This window comes from Anoplophora glabripennis, unplaced genomic scaffold (assembly GCF_000390285.2).
Source record: "Anoplophora glabripennis isolate ALB-LARVAE unplaced genomic scaffold, Agla_2.0 scaffold476, whole genome shotgun sequence".
NCBI classification, from domain to species: domain Eukaryota; kingdom Metazoa; phylum Arthropoda; class Insecta; order Coleoptera; family Cerambycidae; genus Anoplophora; species Anoplophora glabripennis.
This window is the reverse complement of record NW_019416653.1, coordinates 47,307-73,585: the sequence shown is the minus strand read 5'-3', so window position 1 is coordinate 73,585 and position 26,279 is coordinate 47,307. Positions and strand designations below refer to the sequence as shown.

General features: G+C 34.2%; 1 protein-coding gene across 1 annotated transcript in view; it reads right to left on the bottom strand.

Moving 5' to 3' along the window:
• LOC108909502 (putative helicase mov-10-B.1) overlaps window positions 1-26,279 on the bottom strand; it is a gene marked incomplete at its 5' end in the record, with an annotated part of 61,630 nt that overhangs the window by 15,208 nt on the left and 20,143 nt on the right. Inside the window, 3 exon segments of the mRNA XM_018713865.1 lie at window positions 4,818-4,941; window positions 11,522-11,810; window positions 19,446-19,660. Coding sequence (XP_018569381.1) covers window positions 4,818-4,941; window positions 11,522-11,810; window positions 19,446-19,660 — 628 coding nt within the window.

The following is a 26,279-nucleotide window of genomic DNA, read 5'->3' as shown; positions in this document are numbered from 1 at the left end:
AAATTAGTGAAAGTAAAAAAAGCTGCAAATAGAATTGTGCATGACACGAAGTTTTTTTAAAATAAGCCAGTGAAGAACAAGTATTTGGAAGAATGTAAGGTGTATTACTTGCCTTGAGGTACTTTCTTTGCCATTAATTTACAATTAATTTAATATACCTAATGAATTTAGGTCTCGTACTAAATTTGGTTCTTCTATGTTAAGAATCGCCCCAATTTTAATCATATGCTTCGCCTTTTTATTGATTTGTTAATTTGTACTATTTTTGTATTGAGTTATTCGTGGCAAAAAATTTTTTTGTTACCAATATTAATTTTAACTTTTAACGATTTCAATCTTTTACGCTTAAATCTAAAAATTCCTACGTGCAAAAACAATTGCCATCCGTGGGAACAATTACCTGATAGGATTTCATTCCAGTTATGAAACAAATTAAAAATTAAGCAAATAAACCTCAAAACCATTAGCTAGCAAATTTTTTATAGCAGCTTTAATATTTAGAACACGAGATTTTATCATTCACTAACATTTTGGAGGCGTGGGAACATATTCATTTATACGTACCTAAGCATTGAAATTCTGATGTAGATACTATACTACTTACGGAAAATTTTTTCTTTCAAATTTATTGGGGTGAAATACAAATACGAAATATATAATATACTATTTTTCCTATACAGAGTGGTTTTTAATTCGACCGCCAATCTTCTGTAGGGACTTTTTTGCTCATAATTAACAGTCATTTACACGAATTGGGGATAAATGATGACTTTTTACGGATATATTGCAGCTTGAAACTATTTTTGACTCTCTACAATCAAGAAAATTTATGGATGTTACTCGCTTTTTTTGTAGCCATCTTGATACCAAATGACAGAATGTGGAAAATGTAGCATTTCATTCTGTAGCATGAAAGACTGACGGTAATGTGAAAAAAAATTATCTTATACATACAGGATGTTACAAATTCGCTTCTCACTACAGGAATCTCGGAAACGGGAAGATGTACGAAGTAGGATTTCTGATTTCTCGGCCTACCTTTTTTCTCGGGACTCGAGAATTCTCGACTAGGAATTCCCGGGAATTCTCGAATTCTCAAGAAATTTCTAAAACTTAAAAAAGTCATAATTTTGGTATTGCAATGCGAAATATAAACATGCTATTATACTTAACTGTCATCATTAACATTTATTATTTATTCAGTATTTTTATTAATTACTTATATGTTTCTACTTCTACTAACAAAACTAAATTAAACTTTGAGTATCTTCTTCTTAAAAACCTTCAATTTGTTTTTTTATATTAAACACTTTATTATGTTATTACTTATGTTTATTTCAATGTTTTTAAATCGTAGCTTTCTTCCAATAATTATTAATAATCATTAATCATGCAGTCTTTTAATTAAACAAATAGTAAATAAGAAATTTAACCGAAGAAATCTTTAAAAAAAAACAAGCTTTAATTTAAAGATACAGAAGCGTTCTTCCTATTAATTTATCACTTATAATCACAATCTTTTGATTAACAAAACAAAAATAAATTAATCAACTAAAGGAACAGGAACTAAATATTTTCAGAATCAACATCAACATTAGGTATCTGATTATAATAAAAATTCTATACAGACTTATAACAAGATACATTAAAGAAATAAGAATCGTCAAAGTAAACTAAAGCCTTAAAAATTTAAAATAAATAAACCATGAGCTAGTCGAGAAACCACTTTAACCGCTCAGTTATTTGTCGAGAAACGAATTGAACGAAACGAACTCCAATCAAGAACTTAAGACGCGCGTGATTTTTAAATTTCTCGATTTCTCGACACTTTTTCTCGTCTCGAGTAAGGCCAGATTTCCCGGGAATTCTCGCTTCGAGAAGTCTCGACCAGAAACCCTAGTACGAAGTAGCTTAAATGGGGGCAAAATTGCGTAATCAGGGAACTAACATTATGCCTCTAAAAAATCAAGGCTAACATGATTAGTTTTCGAAATATTTGAAAAAAAAACGAAATTTTGGAAATCCGTTTTTGTTTACTTTCAGCTTTATTTGAGTTGATATTGAAAAAAGAAGAACACTTTCTCATGGCCATTTTTTGCCCTCTATCGAATGGCATAATCAATTTTTATATGTAACGTTTCGTTTCTCCGGGACCATCATCAACTTCATTTTTTTAAATACGACTTTGGAAATTTTTTTACATTTTTTGCAAGCCTTCATGGTCTCCAATACTGTACTGCTTCAGCCCGAACCAGATTTAGACCTTTTGTCTCGAAAAATTAATCTTCAATGTATTCGTTCCAAATTTATCTAATTTTTTTATTTAGATTTGTTTGTTTATTGATTATCGTAGACTGTAAGTGTCGTTAGACCCTGTGAAATCCATCTAGTTATTTAAACTATTACCCCAACGCATTAAAATAAAACATTATTAGAGTTTTATTCCCGTGTCCATAGTTATTTCTAGGCTTCTCGAGTACTCAAAATTCAAACAAATTCCGATCTGTTTTTTTTTTCCGGATGTTCATACAAATACATCTGACATGCTCTTTCACACACTGAAAAAAGGATTTATTTTGACTAAATAAATATCGTTTGCCATGAACTAATCCTAGTTTTGGTTTGTTTTGTTTAGTGTGAAAAGTAACTAATAAAAAGTTCATAGTTTTGTAATAAATCTTATTTGAATGTTAATTTATTTTTAGTGTAATATTACATTTCGCATCTTTATTATTAATCTACATATTTTAAGATGTAGATGACATAAGATTATTAGAAATATATCTTAGCTTAATGTGAACTAACAGTTTTTCAGTGAAAATAGGTTATTTTAATATTAATAAATCAATGGTTTATAAAAAGTGAATTGTTTTTTACACTAATATTGGACGTATTTCTTTCTTGATTAGTCTNCAGCATAAATGTAAACTAACTGCATTCAAAACAACCGATTGCTTTAATAGAAAGTAATTGTTTTTTCAGTGCAGTTGCAGTTACAGATATAATAAATTCCAATAATATTACGTTGACCTTCATTTTTAACCTTTGCCAAAACGAAAATGTTTTTGAACATTTACTGAAATTTTTTAAAGAATAATATTCAGTAGGCGTGTTGTTGTTCATATGCATTTTTAAGAATTAATATGTAATAAAATTAAAATTGTAATAATGTTTTAATTTTGACGCAACAACTTATGAGTTATGTATGACCAACTGATGGTTAGTTAATAATAAATGTATTATTGTAACGCGTGGAGGTAATACTTTACATAACTAGATGGATTTCACAGGGTCTAACGACACTTAGAGTGTACGATAATTCGATAAACAAAGAAATCTAGATAAATTTGGAACGAACACACTGAAGATGAATTTTTCGAGACAAAACGTCTGTATCTGGTTCTGGCTGAGACAGAATAAACCCTATATGACTACGCTTGACAGGGAACGTTCTACCCAAATATGTAAAAATATACAGGGTGTTCCATTTAAATTAACAAAGTTAACATCCGCGGCCATTTTGTTTGGACTTCATTTCTCAAATGTCATTTTCGAAAAATTGATTATAACTCTTAAAACAAAAAAGTTAAAGGGGGGTCAAGATATAGTGAATCACCCTGTACAGTGAAAACGATGAGACTTAGACCCTTGCTTTATAAGGCAATTCCGAATTATTTATTGTGCTTAAAGTACATTCACCTGAACTGAATCCCTGTATACCTACAACTTATATACAGAGTGTTTGGTAAGTTGATGCATTCCTTGCAGGAGGTTAAAGTACGAGTGATTTGTGATATATTTCCTAAATATACCATATTCCGAAAACGCTTAATTTCCGATCAAAAGTTTTAATAAGAAAATGCAAATTTTTAAATATTGCGAAAACTTAAATATTGTGGAAACCGCTGAGTATATTTTATTGAAATTTTACAGGCTTTGACAGTTAACAACAATACATGTTTTCAGTTTCACCAGTGGCGTGCGCACAGGCACGTCTGAATAGTTTTAAATAAAAAAATGATTCGCCACTGATTTTTCTTAAAATAATATTTTTTAATTCCTTGTTCAATTTGAAAGAGAAAAGGTATCGCGACTGTTTTCCTTATGACGCACCGTTTTCGAGTAAAAAAATTAAAATCGATTTATTGCATGGCGTAACCCCTTTTTCAATAATTTGAAAAATAGTCGAAATAATGCACTCTGCTTTTTTTATATCAATTTCATTACAAAAAATTATTACTCCTCGCAGTTAACAACATTAGTCTAAAAAAATTTTATTAGTTTTTAGATTCACTATTCACTATTTGGTACATAATTTTTTAATGATATTTCGACGGATTTAGAAGACATTAAATACTATTGTCAGTATTGAACCCTTTTATGTTCTTCACCAAGAAATATCCTTGAGAGAGAGAGAGAAGTTTGACAGTAGAACTAATTAACAACCTGTCTAATGCCGTATCCACACAGTATTTGCGAATAATGTAATAACATTTGCAAACTAAGAACATTGTTTGCTAATCAATTCAGTTTGCTCCACATCCACACTAACACAAATAATAATGACTAACTCTGATCGCTAACAGTGTTCACGAAAGATGTTAGTAAAGTTGGAACTTTCAGTCGTAGGAAAATTTGCTTCCCTAGAAAAAATCGATACGTTTTAAAAATCTTTTGAACATAAGTTTTCTTTTAAAGTATTTTAATTCTGTTAAATTGCACCCCTTCGCAATCCATACATTTGCTGTCAAATTGAAAATACATGGTATCATTATTAAAAAAAAAATAACTGTCTATTATGTAATCAGAATACTTACTTGCTTTTTGTAGGGAGTAATTATACCAATATCTTCTTGAGTAATTTCAATTCCTTTCACACGACCTCCAACTAGCTTTTGTGTATACACCATAACTTCTTCGATCTCTTGAATGTTGAAGAAGCTGCAAGGGTAATTAAATGTAACAAAAAAAATTATTCATAATTAATATTTCTTTTCTTTTTATGTTACGTGCTATGATATAAGAACATATACGGGGTGTCCCGGTACTTGATACAAACAAGTCGAGTACAGATAGATGAGGTCAAAATAATATCAGTTCTTCATATAAATTTTTTTCATATGGGCCTTCGTTAACAAGTTACGGGCCGTCAAATGTGAAAATAAATAGTTATTATTAGTTACAGTCTCTAAACCATTAACTTCAGCATGATGCAAATTTGGTGATGGATAACACAGGCGTACAGCTTTTTTTGATATAAGTGAAACTTCATTAATTCTAAAACGCCAGGGACGTACTACGCCTAATGGTTAATTACCCAGAATTATTGCATTATTGCAATCTGCCTGTATCAAAAATAAGTCCCCTGAAGTTGCCGACGATAATACCCTCTTGGTTCAACTCGGTAAAATTAACAATTTAGGAAATATTTGTGATTTTATGTCACAATGCACATCGAGCTGCGCCTCCACCATTTTTTAAAAATTTTTAATTAGACATAATTACTATATTAGAACCGTACATATTTTTAAAATAAGAGCCTAAAAAATTTTACTGTCTGCTAATGTAATTTTCACTAACAAAATTTGACAAGCGCACTTTACACATAACACAAAATAGAAAAACAAAACAAGAATAAGTTCTTAATTCTTAGTTCATACAACTTACATTTATGGGATGATGAGAATCCGCACGGTAGGTACTGTGCTAATAAAAGACCAGCACAGATTCATAAATTAATGTATGTGCAGGAATAGTGGGTAATAATTTAAAAGGTCCATATGTTTTTGGAGAACGATTGAATGGACATTGATATTTGTAATTTTTACAAAATAATTTTCAGACATTATTAGACTATGTTCCATTAGACACCCAAAGAAACGTTTGGTTCATGCACGATTGCTCCTCACCATTTCAATTTTGATGTACAAAATTATTTATCCATTGTGTTTAATAATAAATGGATTGGGAGTGGCGGCCCAATTTTATGGCCTCCACGTTCTCTAGTCTTTAACCTGATGGACTTCTTCCTGTGGGAATACCTAAAAAGTTTAGTGTACGCAACCTCAGTACAGACAAGGGATGAATTGCTACAAAGAATTAATTTGCATTGTGATAATACTAGACATACCCCAGAAATGTTGTTTCGTGTACAAAATAACATTCGTAGACTTAGGAAGTGTGCGAAGGTGGAAGATGCCCATATTGAAAATGTATTTTTACAGTTCCTTTCTTTTAAATTATTTCTCTTAACTTATTTTTGTTTTGTTCTTCTGTTTTGTTTTATGTGTAAAGTGTATTTGTCAAATTTTGTTAACGAAAATTACATTAGCAGACAGTTACATTTTCTAGGCTCTTATTTTAAAAACATGTACGGTTTTAGTATAGTAATTATGTCCAATTAAAAATTAAAAACCAAAAATGGTGGAGGCGCCACTCGATGTGCACTGTGACATAAAATCAGAAATATTTCCTTAACTCTCAATTTTACCGAGTTTAACCAAGAGGGTGTTATTGTTGGAAAATTATTGAGGGAACTTATTTTTGAGACAGGCAGATTGCGATCGCCATACCTGCCATTCTGGGTATAATGAAGTTTCAGTTACAACATCAGAAACAAGCTGTACGCATATGTTATCGATCACCAAATTTGCATCATGCTGATGTTAATGGTTTAGAGGCTGTAAATAAAAATAACTTTACTTTTCACCTTCGAGGGCCCGTAACTTATTAACGAAGGCCCGTATGAAAAAAAATTATATGAACTCGACTTTTTTGTATCAAGTACCGGGATACCCTATATAAGAAGTTTTTTAGTTGTAGTGTTAATTTTAACATTTTTCCGAGCAACTTCAAATATGAAATAACATGGAATACATTCCAATGTATAATGTTATCATAATAATCAATAGTTGCGCTAAGCTGTACTATTATTTGAGATGTTAATAGACTGTTCTCACTTATTCCATTCACAAATATTTGTACAAACCATAAGATTTCTCATTCGCATGTCAGTTGTGTTTAAAACGGCTATTAAATAATTGGCCATGGTCTCCATTGTCCTCAAACCGTAACCTATAACAGATACGCACTCATACGGTTTTTGTCCTGATTGTACCAGCGAATAGAAAATGCCACGGATCAAATACACACTTCAGTGTTCAGCAAATCATAAAAATCTTCAGAAATCTGAAGAAATTCTTCATTTCACCGAAAATAAACACCGCAAAGGGAATATAAAACTACTACGTCCACGTCGTTTTTCGACCTTGGCGTTGATCTTCAAACGATCTTGAAGTCAAGGTCAAGGTCGTTTTCACGGTCATGTCAAGATAGCCCCCTTTTCTCCCTACAACTTTTCTATGAAACATTTTCTAAAAAAGCGATCGCAACAAGGTACTGCGTTGTCTCTAGATTTTTGTTTTTTTTTTTTTTTGTTTTTTATGACCATTTTATGGCCAAAATATGGGTTCAATCGCAAAAATAGTAAGAACAAAAAGTATTTTTTTTCGTTTTTCAATAAAAAATCGTGGTAAAAAAGGATGTTTCCATTTAAAAAAATTAACTTCTGGTCTAAAAAAACAACTTCCGGTCTAGACCGGAAGTCGTTATATGGACCTTTCAATGGCCCCCTCGGTGCCCTACAATTTTTGTCTGAAACTTTTTTTGAAATAATCGAGTCCAACCGAGACATTATTTTGTCTCAAGATAAATGCCCCACCCGGTGTATATTTTTAGAAATGAAATTTATTGGTTACGTAAAATAACAATTCACATTAATCTAATCCTAATGTCAATGTTTTTGATATGTATCATACAAAATGTTGTTTTATTAATATGAATAGATCAGGGCGGATCTGTTTTGAGGTGGATTTAAGCGGGGGCAAACAAATTTTGTCTGGATTACCTTTAATACAACTCACATAATAAAAGTGTAGACCCCTAGATCTGGGCGAGGTCATTTTCAAAATTGCAAAACTGTTTAAAAAATTTACTTCTTTACTTATATCTCGGAACCTATGCATTGTGGAAGAATATTGAAGAGGAAAAAAGTTTTAGAATTGAATTTTGCACAAAATATGTTATTCATTCATGTGTCTAGGTAAAAAGATCTGTTAACTCCTTGTCGTTCACAACGTATTAAAACTGCAGTAAAAACTAAGTTAGTGACCAAATAATACGGTAGGTCAAGATTCACTCTCGATAAACCTTTTTGGGTCAGCGATCAGGAGCGGTCCTAAAAGGGATTTAAATACGATTTGAAAATATTTTTCAACGTAAATGTACATTTTAAAATTTTTCGCTACCTCCCTTAAAATTAATGACATTATGACTGAACCAGCCTGTATACAAATTTCGACTAAAATTAAATTCTGTAGGTATATACACATAATATCGATACCTCAGTGTTACGTAGTTATTACCATATTATTATTAACATAGTTTTCTATTATCTGTTAGCCCCCAATGAAGCTCATGAAAGCCAATTTCCTCCTGTCGTTAAGCAAAAAATTAATCAATCTCGCGCATTATCTACAACAATGCGGCTGAACGAACACATTCAAACACAAAACACCCGCATTTACCCACACCAGATAGAACCATTATACCTAACTTGTCTGTATACATTATCGATAAATTTTTTATGATGGTGGTAAGTTGCAGATATTAACGAAGATATTAGATACTCGGTAAGCTTCTCGTACAATTTTGTAGTAAAACTGTTCATAGGCGTCCTAAAAAAATTTTCTGCTAAAGGTAAAAAATTATAATAATTTGTATATAATGTGTAGAAAATCTCTATTATATGTTCATTTGGCCAACAACATATTTTAATTATTTATGCCCTCAAAGAATTTTATTATATTGATGGTAAATTTCGTTTTGTTCCGTTTCAAAAGGTCTCCAAAATGCCATGCTGTAATAATATTAGTAAACAAAATATCTCCCTCTTATTTCTCCCTTTCGCAATTGTAAAATGAATTATTGATACAAGGTGCATATAATAAATTAAAATTACCTGAATCACACCAAATTCCGCATTGCTGCACTGCACTGCTGAGCAATTTATCAACCACTTGTGGTCTGCTGTGATTTATTGCCCAGTAGCCCAATGCAACTGTAATCGTTTTCCTTTGCCCGCGCTCGCATTCTTCAACTGAGCGTATACATTTCTATCGCCTCCACGTTTAGTTCGACCAGACCTGTATATGGGTATGACTAAATAAATATGGGAACAAGTTTTTCTAATATTTCAATGCCGAGTTGCTGCGTCAGCGACCGAACCCGGTACATACTATCAATCTGTTGGTTCTTCAATTGATATCGGAAAAACTATACCATAAATAACTATTCAAATTCAAGAAAATCGTACGGGTGGTGGTGGTGGGGGAAGCAGAGAGCGCGGCCGCTTCGGCCTGCTCGAAATTGAATCGGCGAGTTTAAAACCGCAACACGCTTAAAATTTTTTTCATATCTCAGTTTCTAGAGGTCCAATTTTGATTTTTCTTTAAATCGATGTCTCGCGAGTTAAAAAACAATTAGCGTATTTTCAAATTTTTAAATCGCGAGACATCGATTTAAAAAGAAATCATCAAAATCGGACCTCTAGAAGCCGAGATATTGAAAATTTTTAACCGCCACCCGTACGATTTTCTTGAATTTCTCGCTTGCATAAATTACTTTAAATACGTTTTATAGTAGGTTGCCAATGAAGAAAAGTATTGCAAACTTAAACCTGGTAAGTACTCGGAATACCAAAGGTATTTTTCGAAAGATTAGCCCGGATGTCCCAGTACATTTAGAGTAAATGATGGTTAATTTTGATCAGCTATAACTACGTAATTAATTGACCAATCGATCTGTTTTTTTTTTAAAGAAGCGTCTTTCCAAGAACTTTTAAAACCTATTTATTTTAAAATTTCATTTGCCTGAATATTCACAAAGTTATTCTAATTGTTTATAAGTACAAAAAGTCGACCAATGTTTAAACAAGCGCCAGAGCTCCTCCTAATTGACGGATTCGAATTTTTCAGAAAGCGTGTGAAAGCTTGAGAGCCCTTCTATATGTGATTAAATTTTCAAGTTTCTAAGGGCCTTGGTTTTGCTGCGCAATTTTAAAAATTTGCAATATTTCTTTTCAAATTTGAGATTGCAAAATTATTATACAAAATTTATCAAACCGATTTTGATGAAATTTGGTGTGATGATTCTATATAACATGAAGTTTTCTTGAAGCAAGTATGAAGGTCCTATACCCAATTTAAAGACCCCCAAAAAATTCCCAAAAAGTAATGTTTTTTAACCCAATTATTTTCGATTTTTACAATAATAATCATGATTTATTCGATTTGTAACTAGTCACATTTTGTAAAAAACTTAATTAAAGACATTTTTTCCTCTTCTATTTTCGCCTAAAATCAACTCTTGAAAAGGTACATAATTAAATACCGTCTGGACAAATAGCATTTCAGAATAACGTGATCAGTGTACCTGAAGAATAGTGTTGTGATGTGACGCATTAACGTGTCGACATGTACGTTCTAATAATGTGTTCTAGGCCTAATATCTGGCAGATCGCCGTCAGAGTGTTGGTGCACCAGCCAATGGTTCTATTAAACATTTTTCGAACAAGGAAAAGCTAGTTATTCAACAAGAATGGAATTATGATTTATGAATGTTCATAATATTTATTGTTAAGAGCAAATTTTTCTGCAATAATAGTTTACGTTTCTTCATCCAACAAGTTCATCTCAAAGTTGGGATTTTTCATATAAAGACACGAACTGAACATTTTTTATAGGGCTGACAGATAGATGTTCCAAACAAATTCATTAAAAGTATAATTGCAACACATTAGAATATGATCAAGGTCATGTGAGTGTAACATATCCTAGCTTAAGAATCAACAGTGGAATTATATTTTAAGAGGACTCTATAGCAAATAGGCAACCAGCAATACATTTTCATAGATTTTATTACACAGTTTGTCTAAATATGAATTAATGCACAAATAACAGACTTTCCCCCATTTTACGGCAGATTTTCTATAAAATGGACTTAGTTTGAAACTCAAATAACTTTTTGGTTAAAAAAATTGCCGTTTGTTTAAAAGCGGCAAATTACAAATTTCTTTACAACTCCACTTTATAGAAAATCTGCGTTAGAATGGTGGAAAGTCGGTTATTTGTGCATTGATTCACATTTAGACACACTATGTAATAAAATCTATAAAAATGTGTTGCTGGTTGCCTATTTGCTATGGAGTCCTCTCACACAAGAATATTTGTCTTGTGCCTTGAATAAATCTTTTTAAGAGTTTAATAATGATCTCTATTTAACCAACGGAACGAAAAACTTGTTTTCTTGTGTGTAATAATATAAAAAAGAAGTTATTATTAATTTTCATTTAAAATACCAGCGTTTAATTAAAAATGCAATTACGATTTAACTTCAATAAAAACGTCATAACGAGAAAATAAGTATCAAATTAACGCTCCGTTAAACCCATTTATCCCCTTACCTCGGAGAATTATACTCCCTGCTATCTTCCCCAACGATATGATGAAAAATAACAGGAAATCCGGGCGTCATTAAATGTTCCCAGTACGTAAACATGTCCGAGGATACACTGCCGACTGGAATGAGTTCGTTGTGGTAGAATAATTTGTTGGGTATATTTAGTATCTCCTTGTTCGATCTGTAATTCCTTAACAGCTTCGTTACGTATCTGTCGTTGTAAGGTATGACCTGACTTTCGTCTCTAGCGTATATTTTACATGTATCTATTAATCTTTCCAACATGGACGTACCTGAAAAATACAAAGAATGTATTTGTTAGTAGTAAACACTAAAACCAGCAAATGTGTTTGACAAAAAAGACATCAGAATATGATGATTAGTTTGATGCAAAAGTTCTTGGATACTCTAGAACATTCGGTATATTAAAACGAGTAACTGGCATACTCGAAAGTGGGAGCTGTTCCTAATATAGACGGTGTAAAAGAGAAAAGATTCTTGGGAAGACTTTAGCGAAGGTCCCGGAAAGTTATATTTAGAAACGATGTGAATTTAGACATCGTTACAATTGTCGCTGCTAGTTGCCAGCCCAGAACTGTGTTTTGGTGGACTATAGAAAGTTGTCTCCACCATTGTCTGAGTCTCACGTGATCAGATTTATTTTGGTGCTCAGTAAATTTGATTTCATTAAGTTGGTGCTTTGGAAATTATTAGAGAAAAATCTCCAACTGGGACCTTGGTTCAAATGTTTTCATCTTCATCTTCATATTCATCTAGTGGTTGGTCCTTGAAAAGTCCCATAGCACTGCGGCCTAATTAGGCCTATTGTGCGTCCCACTACCAGTCCTATTCAGCAAGTAGATTTGTCCTTTTTACAAAGTCCAAAAGCTTCCTTGCTGACACTTCTCTCAGTTCCTTGGGTTCCAAATAGGGTCTTCCAAGGAGCGCCATTCTGCTACGTGCAAATCCCGGGCACTCGCCCAGGATATGCAGAGAAGTTTCATCCGCCGATTCACATCCTCGGCAGACCGGACTGTCTACAAGCTTTAGCTTATGTAGATGTTTCCTAAAGTGACAGTGTCCCGTTATGAGTCCTGTCACTTTCCTGAGCCGGATTCTGTTCAAGCTCAGTAGCTCATTCGCTCTTCCCTTCGAAGGATACTCCATAAGCTCCTTAGAATGGCTATGTCCTGGCCTTGAAGTCCAGTATTTCCTGTGTTCTGTCTCAGTCCATTTGCCCAGAGCCCGCCTGACCACACTGGGAGATGTGCCACAGAACGGCTCCGGGCCAATGAACTCTGTCTCGGATCCCTTCCTAGCAAGTTCATCCGCTTTCTCATTTCCACAGATGCCTTTGTGCCCTGGCACCCAACACAGTCTGACTGTATTGTTGGTGGCCAGTTCAGTCAGCATCTGTAAACAGTCCCACACCAGTTTTGAACTTACCTTGAGTGCGGCTAAAGCTTTAATTGCAGCTTGACTATCAGAGAATATATATATGAGTTTACGTCTGTAACCTCTACGTACATTCTCTGCCAGACACGCCATTATCGCGAAGATTTCTGCTTGGAATACAGTGGGGTACTCCCCCAGACTGTAGCTTGCACTCCATCTGGGTCTGAGTCCATATATTCCTGCACCCGTCCCTCTGGTCATTTTGGAGCCATCTGTAAACCATACTAGGCTCCACCTTTCCAGAGTATTAATCCTTTCCTCCCACTTGCTTTGATCCTCTATTCGAGTCTCAAATGGATTGTGGAAGTGAAACCTTGGAACCATCTTGTCAGATACCATCCCTAAAGTTGGTTCCAACATAGATGTGTCTATGATCCTGGAGTGGGAACCACCCCTCCAGTCATTGTTATTTCTGAGTCGATATGCTGCTAGCCGCGCTTCTCTTTCCACCACTATATGCAGCGGTGGCAGATTTAGCATGACTTCTAGTGCAGTTGTCGGGGTCGATGCCATCGCCCCCGTTATACCTAAACAGGCCAATCTCTGAATTCTATTCAGTTTGTCCCTCGCTGTGGCCTGTTGTGTTTTCTGCCACCAAACCACAGCGCCGTAAAGGATCCTATGTCTTACTATCGACGTATACAACCAGTATGACATCTTTGGTTTCAGTCCCCAGGTGCTCCCAATAAGGCGACGGCATACACACAATGTCTGTCTCACCTTACTCACCACTTTTTCCAAGTGCGCATTCCAGGTAAGTTTATTATCCAGTATCACTCCTAGATACTTTACTTCCCTGGAAAGTGTAATGCTCCTCTCCCCTATCATAGGTTCAGAGAGTCCAATTAAATTCCTTCTCCTGGTGAGGGGTACTACGACCGTTTTGTCAGGGTTTACTGACAGTGCCTGCCCCTTACACCAGTCATCTATCCATTTCAAAGCCTCTTTCATGAGTTCTGAAACGATAATATTATGTTTTCCGACTATGAGAACGACTAAGTCGTCCGCATAGCCTTGTGTATAAAATCCCTTTCGATTAAGGCCCTCCAGTGCGCCGTCCACCACTAATCCCCATAACAAGGGAGACAGTACGCCTCCCTGGGGGCTGCCCCGCCCTACCTTACACCTGGATGTCTCTCCCGAAAGGGTAGCTGTTACTGTCCGGTTTCTCAACATGTTATCTATCCAACGACACAAAGTGTCATCAATGCCGAATTAATAGATTCAAAAGGTGTATTATCAAATGCCCCTTCAATATCTAAAAAAGCTGCCAAAGCTAGATTTTTGTCGTCCATCGCCCTCCCTATCCTAGAGACTAGGCTATGAAGGGCTGTGTCGGCTGATCTGCCTGCCTGATAGGCGTATTGGTATCCGTGCAGAGGATTTGCCCTCAACACCCTGTCCCTTATATGCCTATCAACTATTCTCTCCAACGTTTTCAGGAGGAAAGATGTTAAACTTATCGGGCGATATGCCTTTGCCAAAAAAATTCAAATGTCAATTCGGATTATGTTTTTGTGCTTGTTTTCTGTACAATTTAGCAGCGTTTACCAGTGTTTCTGTGCTTATATAATCTAATTGACCTAATATGAAGAAAAACACTGTATTTGCAAGGGCAAACTTTCTCTTTTAAGGTGGTAGGAAATGTGTTTCATAGTTATCTACTTAAACAGGTACTGCGATGAACTTAATGTAGTTTGAGCTATGTAATTTTTTTATGCTAAAGGTAAAGGTACTCTTACGCTAAAACAAATTACACATGATTAATAAAATAATTTTGAATTTCTTTAAATATTACCATTTTTTTTAGGCTTAATATATGTTTATCAACCTATAAAATCTCGCAAGTTTATGTTGATTAATTCGTGAATTTACGAGAAATAGTTGTACATATAACATATTCGTAAGTGTGTCAGTTACATCTTGTCATAAGGCATTAAAAAAGCAGCTGCATATGCATCCCTATAAAATTTGTAAGTATTGTGGAAGAGTTGCGTTTACCTGATTACAGTCTATGAGTACAATATTGTTTAATGTACATCTAAACGACGATAATTTGTTAGACCTGATGTTTCATTCCGATGAGGCATCGGTACATTTATCTGGTTATATAACGAGTCAGAATTATAAAACTTAGACAACAGAATATCCGCACAACTTTACTGAAATACCGATACATCCTCAGAAAATAGGAATCTGGATAGCAGTTTCAAGGAAATGGATAACAGGATATTTCTACAAAAAATTTTAAATTTGCTCTACAATAAGTTTAAAATAAAGTAACATTTCGAGAGCCAGGCACTGTGTTTATTTGTGAATCACAATATCAATGACTTGTGACCTAGGTTAAAGGAGCTTTATATCAATCCACCTGATGTGATATGACAGCAGGGCGCTTGGCTGTACATGTCATCGTTTCATTTTATTAGACTTAGGGTCAAATTCAGAGACTTCCCTAAATCTATACTAACATTTCACTCATATCAAACATATGCTTCACTGAACTTAGGGTATGCCCTCATCTCATTCTCAATTCTGGTATTCAGAAATGTGTATAAATGAGTGACTAATTTGAGTGTGCATCAAACCACAAATTACTAGATAAGGGAACAATTGACTACTCAAATATTACCAAAAGTATGTCATCAGTGGAAACCTAATGTCACAGTATTTCTTTATTTTGAATTTGAATAACTCACGTTGAAAGTGTATATATAATAAATTACATTTAAATAAATAATGAAAATCAAAAGGTCTAATTAATTCACAGCCCCACAAAATAAAAAAGTATCGGATCTGGTATTCAGACACATGTATTTCCATGTATTTTTTTCCGCTGAATCCGAATCTGCCTTCAGATTTGTCCCAACGGGTCTGAGTTTTCGGGAAAATTAAAAAAAAAGGTCAAAATTCACAAAAAACGTAATTTACGATCGACGAAAGTTATAAAAAATCAAATTATTCTACCAGCTCACTAGACGTATGATTTTTCACTATTTTAATTCCAATTTATCATCATAGTCAGACAAGCTGGTCCAATTTCATTCAAAAACAGAAAATAGATTAAAAACGCCATTTTCATGGCATAATTCGTGTGGCAGTTCTGGATCCATCTTTTTATCCACCCACCCATTTATGAATTCATTCATCTTTCTATCATCCACCTCTACCACCTATAAAACCCACCCATCTACCATATATCCATATACTTTTTGTACTGAGAGATGAGATAACAGCCTAGATTCCTAGAAGATTGAGAATGCAATAAAACTTGTAGAATACTCTACTTTCTAAACAAAAGAAAACAATATCTACAAATCATTCTGATTTTTGTTGCTATAACGTGTTCTTTTTTCTTCAAAGGATCTATGCAACGAGTTACGCTTTCGTTTAGTCCTTCTATTTTTCGTACAACTAACAAAAATCGGCCATCATGTTTTCATCCCATCTTCCTTGATATCGCTGTTCTGTAACCTTCCTATCCTGATGAAATCGGTAGCCTTGTTCTTCGCTATAATCTCCAAGATTTTCAGGAAACCAATCCAGATGTGAATGAAGGAAGTGCAACTTGTAGTTCATTAAACATCCCAGATCTTGGAAGTCTTTTTAATCTATTTTCTGTTTTTGAATGAAATCGGACCAGCTTGTCTGACTATGATGATAAATTGGAATTAAAAGAGTGAAAAATCATACGTTTAATTTTTCCGAAAACTCAGACCCTTTGGACCAAATCTGAAGGCAGATTCGGATTCAGCGGAAAAAATACATGGAAATACATGGGTCTGAATACCAGATCCAAGTAATAATAATCATATTTAGTTCATTTTCCCTACTATGTACTTCATTTAGAGTAGAATGTTTGACAAGCAATCAACAACGTATGTAACAGAACTAAAAAATAATTATAATTTATATAGCGTTCACGTACATAATATTATTATATTAAATACCTGGACTTAATTATTTCTAAAATATACTGCTAGAATATTATCAAACCACAAAATAAATAAATTAGTAACATATGTATAAGCACACGTCAGACACTATTAATATGTCACTAACCTAGCACTCATTTGTGAGGGCAATTCAAGTACGATTTAAGTGACTCATTGAAGAATACGATTAGGGTGAGTTTAGTATGAGATAAGTATGGAATCTGGAATCCGGAATTAAGGAAAGGTGGCTTAAAAGCTACAGCACTCAGGCCCCATTGGGCCCTTTGTATTTCCTCCCGTTAGGAGATCAATCCACCTGAGCCGCTAACTAACCTATTACAAGAAAAAGGTGATGATGTACATTCGTATAGCACATGTGGTACTGCCTCGTCTTTCTGTTCACAACCCCTACAAAAAGGTGTTTCATACTTCCTCATGTTGTGAAGGTGCTTCCTTAGTGTCCAGTCACTAGGCAAAGATTTGACCTAGATATGACCAGATATTTTTTGGCTGTATCCTTGCTGGGGTATTCTAAGAACTCCTTAGCAAATTGACAAGTATTTGTATCATCCCATCGTTTCATAAACTCTTTGTGGGTGATTTCCTTAATGATTCTAATAAGTGCTGGCAGCGGAAGCACACTGTAGGGACCGGGCCCAAAAATATTGAGATCCGATACACTCTTGACTAACTTGTCAGCTTTATTGCCATTGAATCTTATGATTACGTAAGATCAGTAATGCTTGTCTACTATCTGTGAAGATTCTGAAGGTTTTACCCGTAGTGTGCTTACAGGCAATTTCTTTAGCGGCTATGCATATCTGTTGCCCACTGATATCGGATATGCAAGGATTTAGAATAAATTTCACATCCTGCACCTTCCTTCCGTTTTTATCCGTCTGTGAAGACGTTGATTACATCTTCGCGGAAAGTCTCCTCCTATCTTCTAATGAGTACGGTGTGGGGTCTGTCGAACGCAAACCGAGGAGATTGTCAGTGTCTGCTTGCAGAAGGGGCATCTTCTTGACGACCCCATTCTATAGGCGACTACTAACTTCTCTATATCCTACATCCGGTTTGAAGGCGAAGCATGGTTGTTAAGGTCACTTCTCTTAGATAGATAGCCAGAGGTGGCAGACACAGCATTATCTCCATTGCTATGGTGGGTGTTGTTCGCATAGTTCCAGTTATGCTCAGACAGGCAATCATTTGTACTTGGCTGAGCCTTTGTTTAGCTGTCGTCTGCTGGGACTTTGCCCAACAGACGAATTGAGATGGTAACCTCTTCTGCAATTTCTCTGACAGTCAATCGGCAATTTACATGCACCAGATCTTTGACTTTCTATACGAGGGAGTTATCACTTGAAGTCGAAGACCTTCCTGGTCGAGGATCACCGTCAATTGATTGAGGACCACTTTTAAATCGTGAAAATCATTTGTAGCACTGCGCATGAACCAGAGCATCATGTCCGTAAGCTTGTTTCAAAAATTCAAACGTTTCCGTGAGTTTTCCCGGAAAATTTGATGTTGCGTAGTTGTTCCGAAAGAACGTACATTTCAAAAATCGTTACCAACACTTAAACACGCTATACTCAAAACAATATCACAAAAACTAAATGAGATATCAACAATCTAAAGGCGGGTATCCATTGTGTCAAATGCCCCGTAACGTAACACCGAACATGTTACGTTACAGCTAGTGGAGACGGATAATTGTTGCATCGTACAAATTTGGCACGCGTAACTAATCCGGGACGAACCATCAGTTGTCGGTTTTTAGTCGTCGCATCAAAGGGATGCGACAGTACTTTCTGCCACATGTTGAGCCGGGGTTACCCTTTTGGCCGTAACGTCGCCTATTGCACATGTGATTTTGTCTTATTTTTTGTTTCGTCAGTCTTTTGTACTTGGTCAGGGATCAGTCTGTTTTCTGCAGTGACTAGAAAGAGTGTGTTTTTCTATGTTTGTGCCATGGAGTGGAGTAAAGAAAAGATTTCCGGAGATTTCGTTTCTTATTCTTCAAAATTTTATGATGAATAAAAATATATGACGCTACTGCTAACTGCAATTGCAGTGACAAATCCATTATTGCAGTCAGGTTCATACTGCGAGTTTATGTTCCTGTGTCGTCTCGTAACCTTATTTTGCTACGTTACGGAATAAATGATACGACCAAAACCACACATACTTTCGCAGCGAACCGTGTCACCTTTTACAACAGGCCGTAACATGTTCGTTGTTACGTTACGGAGCATTGCCACAAGTGAATACCCGCCTTAATACAAATCAAATGGATGAAATTTAACAACAATGCACATCGTAACTTCCAATTGAGATTACACTAGCATATTCATCGGTGGGGTATCAAAGTTACGAGAAGGATTTTTATATAAATTCAATTTTGATGAAGGAATTTGAGAAAACAATATTGCAATGTTGCGATGATAAATGTAGCCACTATGTAAACCCTTTTCAAAGTTACCTACACCCTGTGTAGAAGAGGTTCCCGAATCCACAATTTAAACTATAAAAACTCACCGTATCCGCAAAATTTAACGAAATTAGATTGAACGACTGGTCCTAATTGCCTGGGATCTCCGGCCAAAACAATCTGGCCTACTACCTTTCCCCTGTTCGTGGTATTTGACAAAATGCCAGCTATCGGAATTAAGCTCTCCGACTCCGTGGCGTATCCACCTTCGTCTATAAAAACGTAGCTGTAATGGCCGTCAGGGGTTCCTCCGTTCACGAGCCTGCAACCGATCAAATTATAAAGTTATACGACTGAAAGGTTTATTAGATTTCAGGGCATGCCATCCAAGTAAACACATTTCATGCCCGAAATTCTGATACGGCTTTATTGTCAGTAAAAAAAGAGGATATTTATTTTTGTGTTCAACAGTTTTTTTATTATTTTCGCTTCAAAATTCTAAATTACTTCAAACAGATTAGGTTTGATTGGTAATTTGTTGTTAATGATCCTTGCCTTAATCGAATTGGCTGCATCATTAACTTTTAATCAATCTCATGTCTACCTATCTCATGATTATTACTGAACTCTTTGGTTCGTTAAGTGTATTATTCATTTTTAATTGCACCTGCTCATATATTTACTTTAAAACCAATTCTATTTTTTGTTTACATATTTTTTTTATATTTTTGGGCGTGGTCAATCAATTGTTATAAACAAAATGGTTGTAAAAAAAAATTACTAGACGAATGGCTTTGAAAACAGTTAAAAATGGACCAAAATAAACACTTTTTGTTCTTTGACAAAAATTCGAAAAATGCTTTGTTTCCGAGATATTTACAATTTAAAAAATGTGAAAAAAAGTGGCGAAATCGACAAACTTTCGGAATTTTTTTCTCAAAAACTACTGAACAGAGTTTAATTAATTTAATTCTGCTTTAAGATATATTTTTTTGGTATAGGTCAATGATTTTATTGAAGATCTAAAGCGAGTAAAAGAACAGTACTTTAAAGAAAATCATGATAAACATACGCATCAAAATGACGACGATTATTATGCTTTTTTCAGAATTAAAATCTGTTTAGTGTTTTTGAGAAAAAAATTCCGAAAGTTTGTTGATTTCGTTACTTTTTTCACATTAAATTGTAAATATCTCGTAAACGAAGCATTTTTCGAGTTTTTGTCAAAGAACAAAAAGTGTTTATTTTGGTCCATTTTACAACAGATAAAAATAAAAATAAAATAAACTTTTTTGTTTGACTGATCACGCCGAAATAGATAAATAAATAAAATAAACTTTATTGACTTTTTAACATACATAACAGTACATTTCAAATAATAGAACACATATCAGAAATAAACTCATCAGTACTAAAATAGCATTCCGTCATAAAAATTTTTTTAGTGAAATTGTAAACTGATTTTAGAGACATTAATTTAATATTCTCGTGCTTGAAGAAATGAACCAATTTATTATATAAATCTATTTTGGGTTTATTATTTCTAGTTATATTAATCCTAGAGAAAGGGACTATAAGAGCTCCACGGTGCCTAGTGTTATATTCATGTACACCAGAATGTGTCGGAATGTTTGGCAAATTTTTATGAACTCGATACAGTGATTCAAGTAGATATAGGCACGGGAGTGGCAATATCTTATATTTTTGGAAGTAAACCCTACTATGAGTATAGTTTGGTACACCCGCGATAAGACGAACAGCGGCCTTCTGTATATAAAAAAATATGTAAATTATCAGAAAAATACACTATAAAATTAAAAAAGTTTCATGCTGTAGGTTTTTGTTTTAAAAATTTAGTCGGTTCATGCCTTTTTTTTAGGGGTGAACCGCTCGCCTATGATGGGTCTATTTCAAATAACAAGCGAGATATTGCGAGAAAATGACATTTATTTAAAAAATTATTTAATATCATTTTTCATAAAAGAAATTGTCTGCTAAATTGTTTGGTCGATTGAAGTATACCGTAGATTTTAAATAACTCTTTAGAAAAAAATCCAGAGGAGTCAAGTCGGGGGAACGTGGGGACCATTCAAGATATCCTCTCCGCCCTATCCATCTTTCAGGAAATATCATCAAGATATTGCCGAACCTCTAAGCCAAAATGAGGTGGAGCTCCATCTTGTTGAAACCAAATATTTCCTTGGGGTAGGTATTTCGCCGTCTGAAGAGTTGAGGAAAAGAACTGCTACAGCCGGCACCAACTCAAACCGCAAAAAATTAGCAGCAGTGAGGTTTTCTTCAAAAAAGTAAGGACCTAAAAATCGATTTCCTATGATTCCTACACATACATTTAATTTGCCTTTACACGGACTGTGGAATTCTTGCGCCCATTGGAGATTGCCATTTGACCAATATCTACAATTATGGCGATGTACTGAGCCATTTAAATATAATGTGGCCTCGTCAGAAAAAATTATGTTGCTTAGAAAGTTTGGATTTTCATTACACCGTAACATTAATTGTTCACAAAAGTGCAACGNTTTAAAAAGCCTATTTAGTTTAGTTTTGGTATAACTTTCAAGTCAATTTTAGCCATTTATAAAACCAAAAATCGAATATTTAAATTTTACTAATTACTTGCAAAAACCTTACTCCGGCTACAAAACCAAACAAAATGATATTTTGAACATTTGTACTATTAACATATAAAAAAAATCATAATAATGTTTATTGAAAATATAATCTAATCCAAGATATTGTAAAAAAAAAATAATTTGAAGTGTTAGACCTTCAATAAAATGATTGACCAATACCAAAAAAATATATCTTAAAGTAGAAAATCTGCCGATTATTATGTTTTTTTAGAATTCAAATCTGTTCAGTAGTTTTTGAGAAAAAAATTCCGAGTTTGTCGATTTCGTCACTTTTTTCACATTAAATTGTAAATATCTCGTAAACGAAGCATTTTTCGAGTTTTTGTCAAAGAACAAAAGGTGTTTATTTTAGTACATTTTACAACAGAGAACTTAAAATAAAAATAAAATAAAATTTTTTGTTTATAATTGACTGATCACGCCGAAAAATATAAAAAAAAATATGTAAATTATCAGAGAAATACTCTATAAAATAAAAAAAAGTTTCATGCTGTAGGTTTTTGTTTTAAAAATTTAGTCGGTTCATGCCTTTTTTTCTAGGGGTGAACCGCTCGCCTATGATGAGTCTATTTCAAATAACAAGCGAGATATTGCGAGAAAATGACATTTATTTAAAACATTATTTAATATCATTTTTCATAAAAGAAGTTGTACTTGGAATCGAAACAAATGCAAATAATTAACGAAATTTAACGTAAATTTTCAAATTGTCCTCCACCAACAATTTTGCACTGGCCCGCGCGATTGTAAACACTTTGTACACTACGCTCAATAATTTCAAGGCTGATTTTTTTCATTTCTGCACGAATTCTCAGTTGTAAGTCTGCTAAATTGTTTGGTCGATTGAAGTATACCGTAGATTTTAAATAACTCCATAGAAAAAAATCCACAGGAGTCAAGTCGGGGGAACGTGGGGGCCATTCAAGATATCCTCTCCACCCTATCCATCTTTCAGGAAATATCATCAAGATATTGCCGAACCTCTAAGCCATAGTGAGGTGGAGCTCCATCTTGTTGAAACCAAATATTTCCTTGGGGTATATCGCCGTCTGCAGCGTTGAGGAAAAGAACTGGTACAGCCGGCACCAACTCAAACCGCAAAAAATTAGCAGCAGTGAGGTTTTCTTCAAAAAAGTAAGGACCTAAAAATCGCCTTCCTCTGATTTACTACACATACATTTAATTTGCCTTTACACTGACTGTGGAAATCTTGCACCCATTGGGGATTGTCATTTGACCAATATCTACAATTATGTCGATGTACTGAGCCATTTAAATATAATGTGGCCTCGTCAGAAAAAATTATGTTGCTTAGAAAGTTTGGATTTTCATTACACCGTAACATTAATTGTTCACAAAAGTGCAACGAGCGGTCTGGATCATTCTAATTTAATTCGTGTATCAGCTGGGCTTTATATCCATGATACATTCCTGTACGAAGCAACTTTACAACATATGATTGGTCCACATTATTGTTTAGCTCTAGTTGTCTTGTTGACTGATGGGGATTTTCTTCAATTTCCGGTAATACATTTAACTTGGTTTCTTCAACGATTTGAGGTCGATCTCGTCGTGTCCTATCTCTTACACACCAATCTCTGTAAACTTGGCGACCAATTTAGTCACCGTAGATTGTGCAATTGGTGGTCTGTCAGCATGTGTTTGATTAAACATCTCACATGCTTCCGCATGGGTTCGTAGCTTATTACCATATCCAACTACTATTAAGATCTCTATCATTTCACGTTCTGTTAAATGTGCCATTCCTTCTAAGCTCCAAAAAATTCAGTGATGAATTTGCGAAGTTTATTAAGGTTATATAACGTACTAATTTGTGAAAATGTCAGGCTACAACAGTGGTGTTATGATAAATTATGATAAATGATATTAAATAATTTTTTGAAATAAATGTCATTTTCTCGCAATATCGCGCTTGTTATTTGAGATGGACTTATCAAACCTTACATCACTGTATTCGTAAGAGAAAGCTTTATCCGAACATGAAAAAATATACAGGGTGTTCCTTATGAAAAACAAATTTATGTATTATGTATATGTAGGTATAAATGATGAAATAACGAAGTAATAAAAAAATCAGATCAAATAAAAAATTGCTTGACAGGAATTTAACTCCAGTGAAAATAGAATGCAACGGCGGGATGCAACTTTAACGAAAACCAAAATGGCAATATGATAATGTAGAAAATATGATTGAAAAAAAGACTACGGATCACAGAATTGAAGTATCCAAGAAATGTAGCAGAAGCTATTGGTATTGGTAGTATAGATACGTATTGGAAAAAAGATATACAGGGTGTTTCAGGATTGAGTCGACAAACTTTAAGAAGATATCCCTCTTAAAAAAATAAGAAAAAAATCAAGTATAATTTTTTTTCCAGAGACGCTTCATTTTTGAAATATAGGGCGTTAAAGATTTTTTAAAAAATTCGAATTTTTTAAATAACTTCTAAATGAAGAAGGCTATTTAAGGCAAATTTGGCATGACACATCTTCTTATAAGATACCATTTTTCCATAGAAGTAGAAGTCCCGCAAGCAACCAGTGGCGGAGTTATGGGGACTCAGACTCATTAAATTATAAAAAAAATTAATACGGCCCTACTGAAAATAAAAAATGATGCTGTTTTTAGATAGAACAGTTTGTTATTGACAAAAAGTGTACATTCACTTTTTTCCTAACTCTTATAGTTTCATGGCAAAATTGATTTTTCGGAAGGGTGCTTCTGGATTCTGTCGATAAACTTTAGGAAGACGTTCCTCATAAAACCTAAAAAAATATAGTACCTATTAAAATTGGTCTTAGTCTCGAGTATGTGTGAGTCAAATAAGCCTTTTTGTCTCCCCTTCCCTTGGGTTTAACCAATAGTATTAAAATTATTTAGGAGATGCTTCGTTTTTGAGATATAGGGTGTTTTTTTTTAAAAAAAAAAATGATGAAAACAATAGAAATATTTAAGTACCTAACATCTAATGTGACTATGTCGTAATGCGACAACGTAACGACCCTTGCAATACTCCTAAATTTTTTCAGGCGGTTTGTAGTCACTTCATTTACTTGTGTTGTGTACTTTTAAATAAAATAAGATGGCAAACAATACATGAAAATTTATTTGTAAATTGAAACAACCAAAAAATTACCAATTAATATTATACCTAGACAAAGCGAAAAGTGAATCAAAAATGAAATGATTTAAAAAATATTTTGTTCAAAATGGGCGCCTCCGGACTGTAGACAAGCACGACATCTTCTAATTATGGAGGTAGTGGCCGATCGGCACTGAATTGGAGTTAATTCTCGACACGCTTGGACTATTCGCTGTCTTAGATCTTCTAGGGTATCAACTTGCACCTCGTAGACTTTTTGTTTAACAGCACCCCAAACGAAATAATCCATCGGTGTCTAGTCCGGTGGATGTGCGGGCCACGCTGCAGGTCCTCCACGACCAATCCATCTCCTGGGATAATTAATATTTAACCACTCCCTAGGACCTCTACCAAAATGGGCAAGACAACCATCTACTTGAAACCAACTTTTCATTCGAGTATTAAGCGGAACATCTTCTAACAGATCTTGAAAACCATTTTCAAGGAACTCGATAATCATGTCAGCATTTAACCGATGCGGAAGGAAATAAGGACCAACATAGTGTTGTCCAACACACCCAATCATATGTTACATTGGAATTCATGCTGAAAACTATGTTCCCTTACCGCCCGTGGATTCTCGTAGGACCAATTATGGTTGTTCCTTTGGTTTAAAATTCCCATTCGAAAATTTTTGTTGAGGTTAATTTTGAAGTTTATCGACAGAATCCAGAAGCACCCTTCCGAAAAATCAATTTGCTATGAAACTATAAGAGTTAGGAAAAAAAGTGAATGTACACTTTTTGTCAATAACAAACTGTTCTATCTAAAAACAGCTTCATTTTCAGTAGGGTCGTATTTATTTTTTTTATAATTCAATGAGTCTGAGTCCCCATAACTCCGCCACTAGTTGCAGGACTTCTACTTCTATGGAAAAATGGTATCTTATAAGAAGATGTGTCACTGCCAAATTTGGCCTTCTTCATTTAGAAGTTATGTAAAAAAAAAATTTTAATCTTTAACGCCCTATATTTCGAAAATGAGGCGTCTATGGAAAAAAATTATACTTGATTTTTTTCTTATTTTATTATGAGGAATATCTTCTTAAAGTTTGTCGACTTAATCCTGAAACACCCTGTATAAGGAAATAATTCAAAACATACTTATTGAAACGAAAAATATA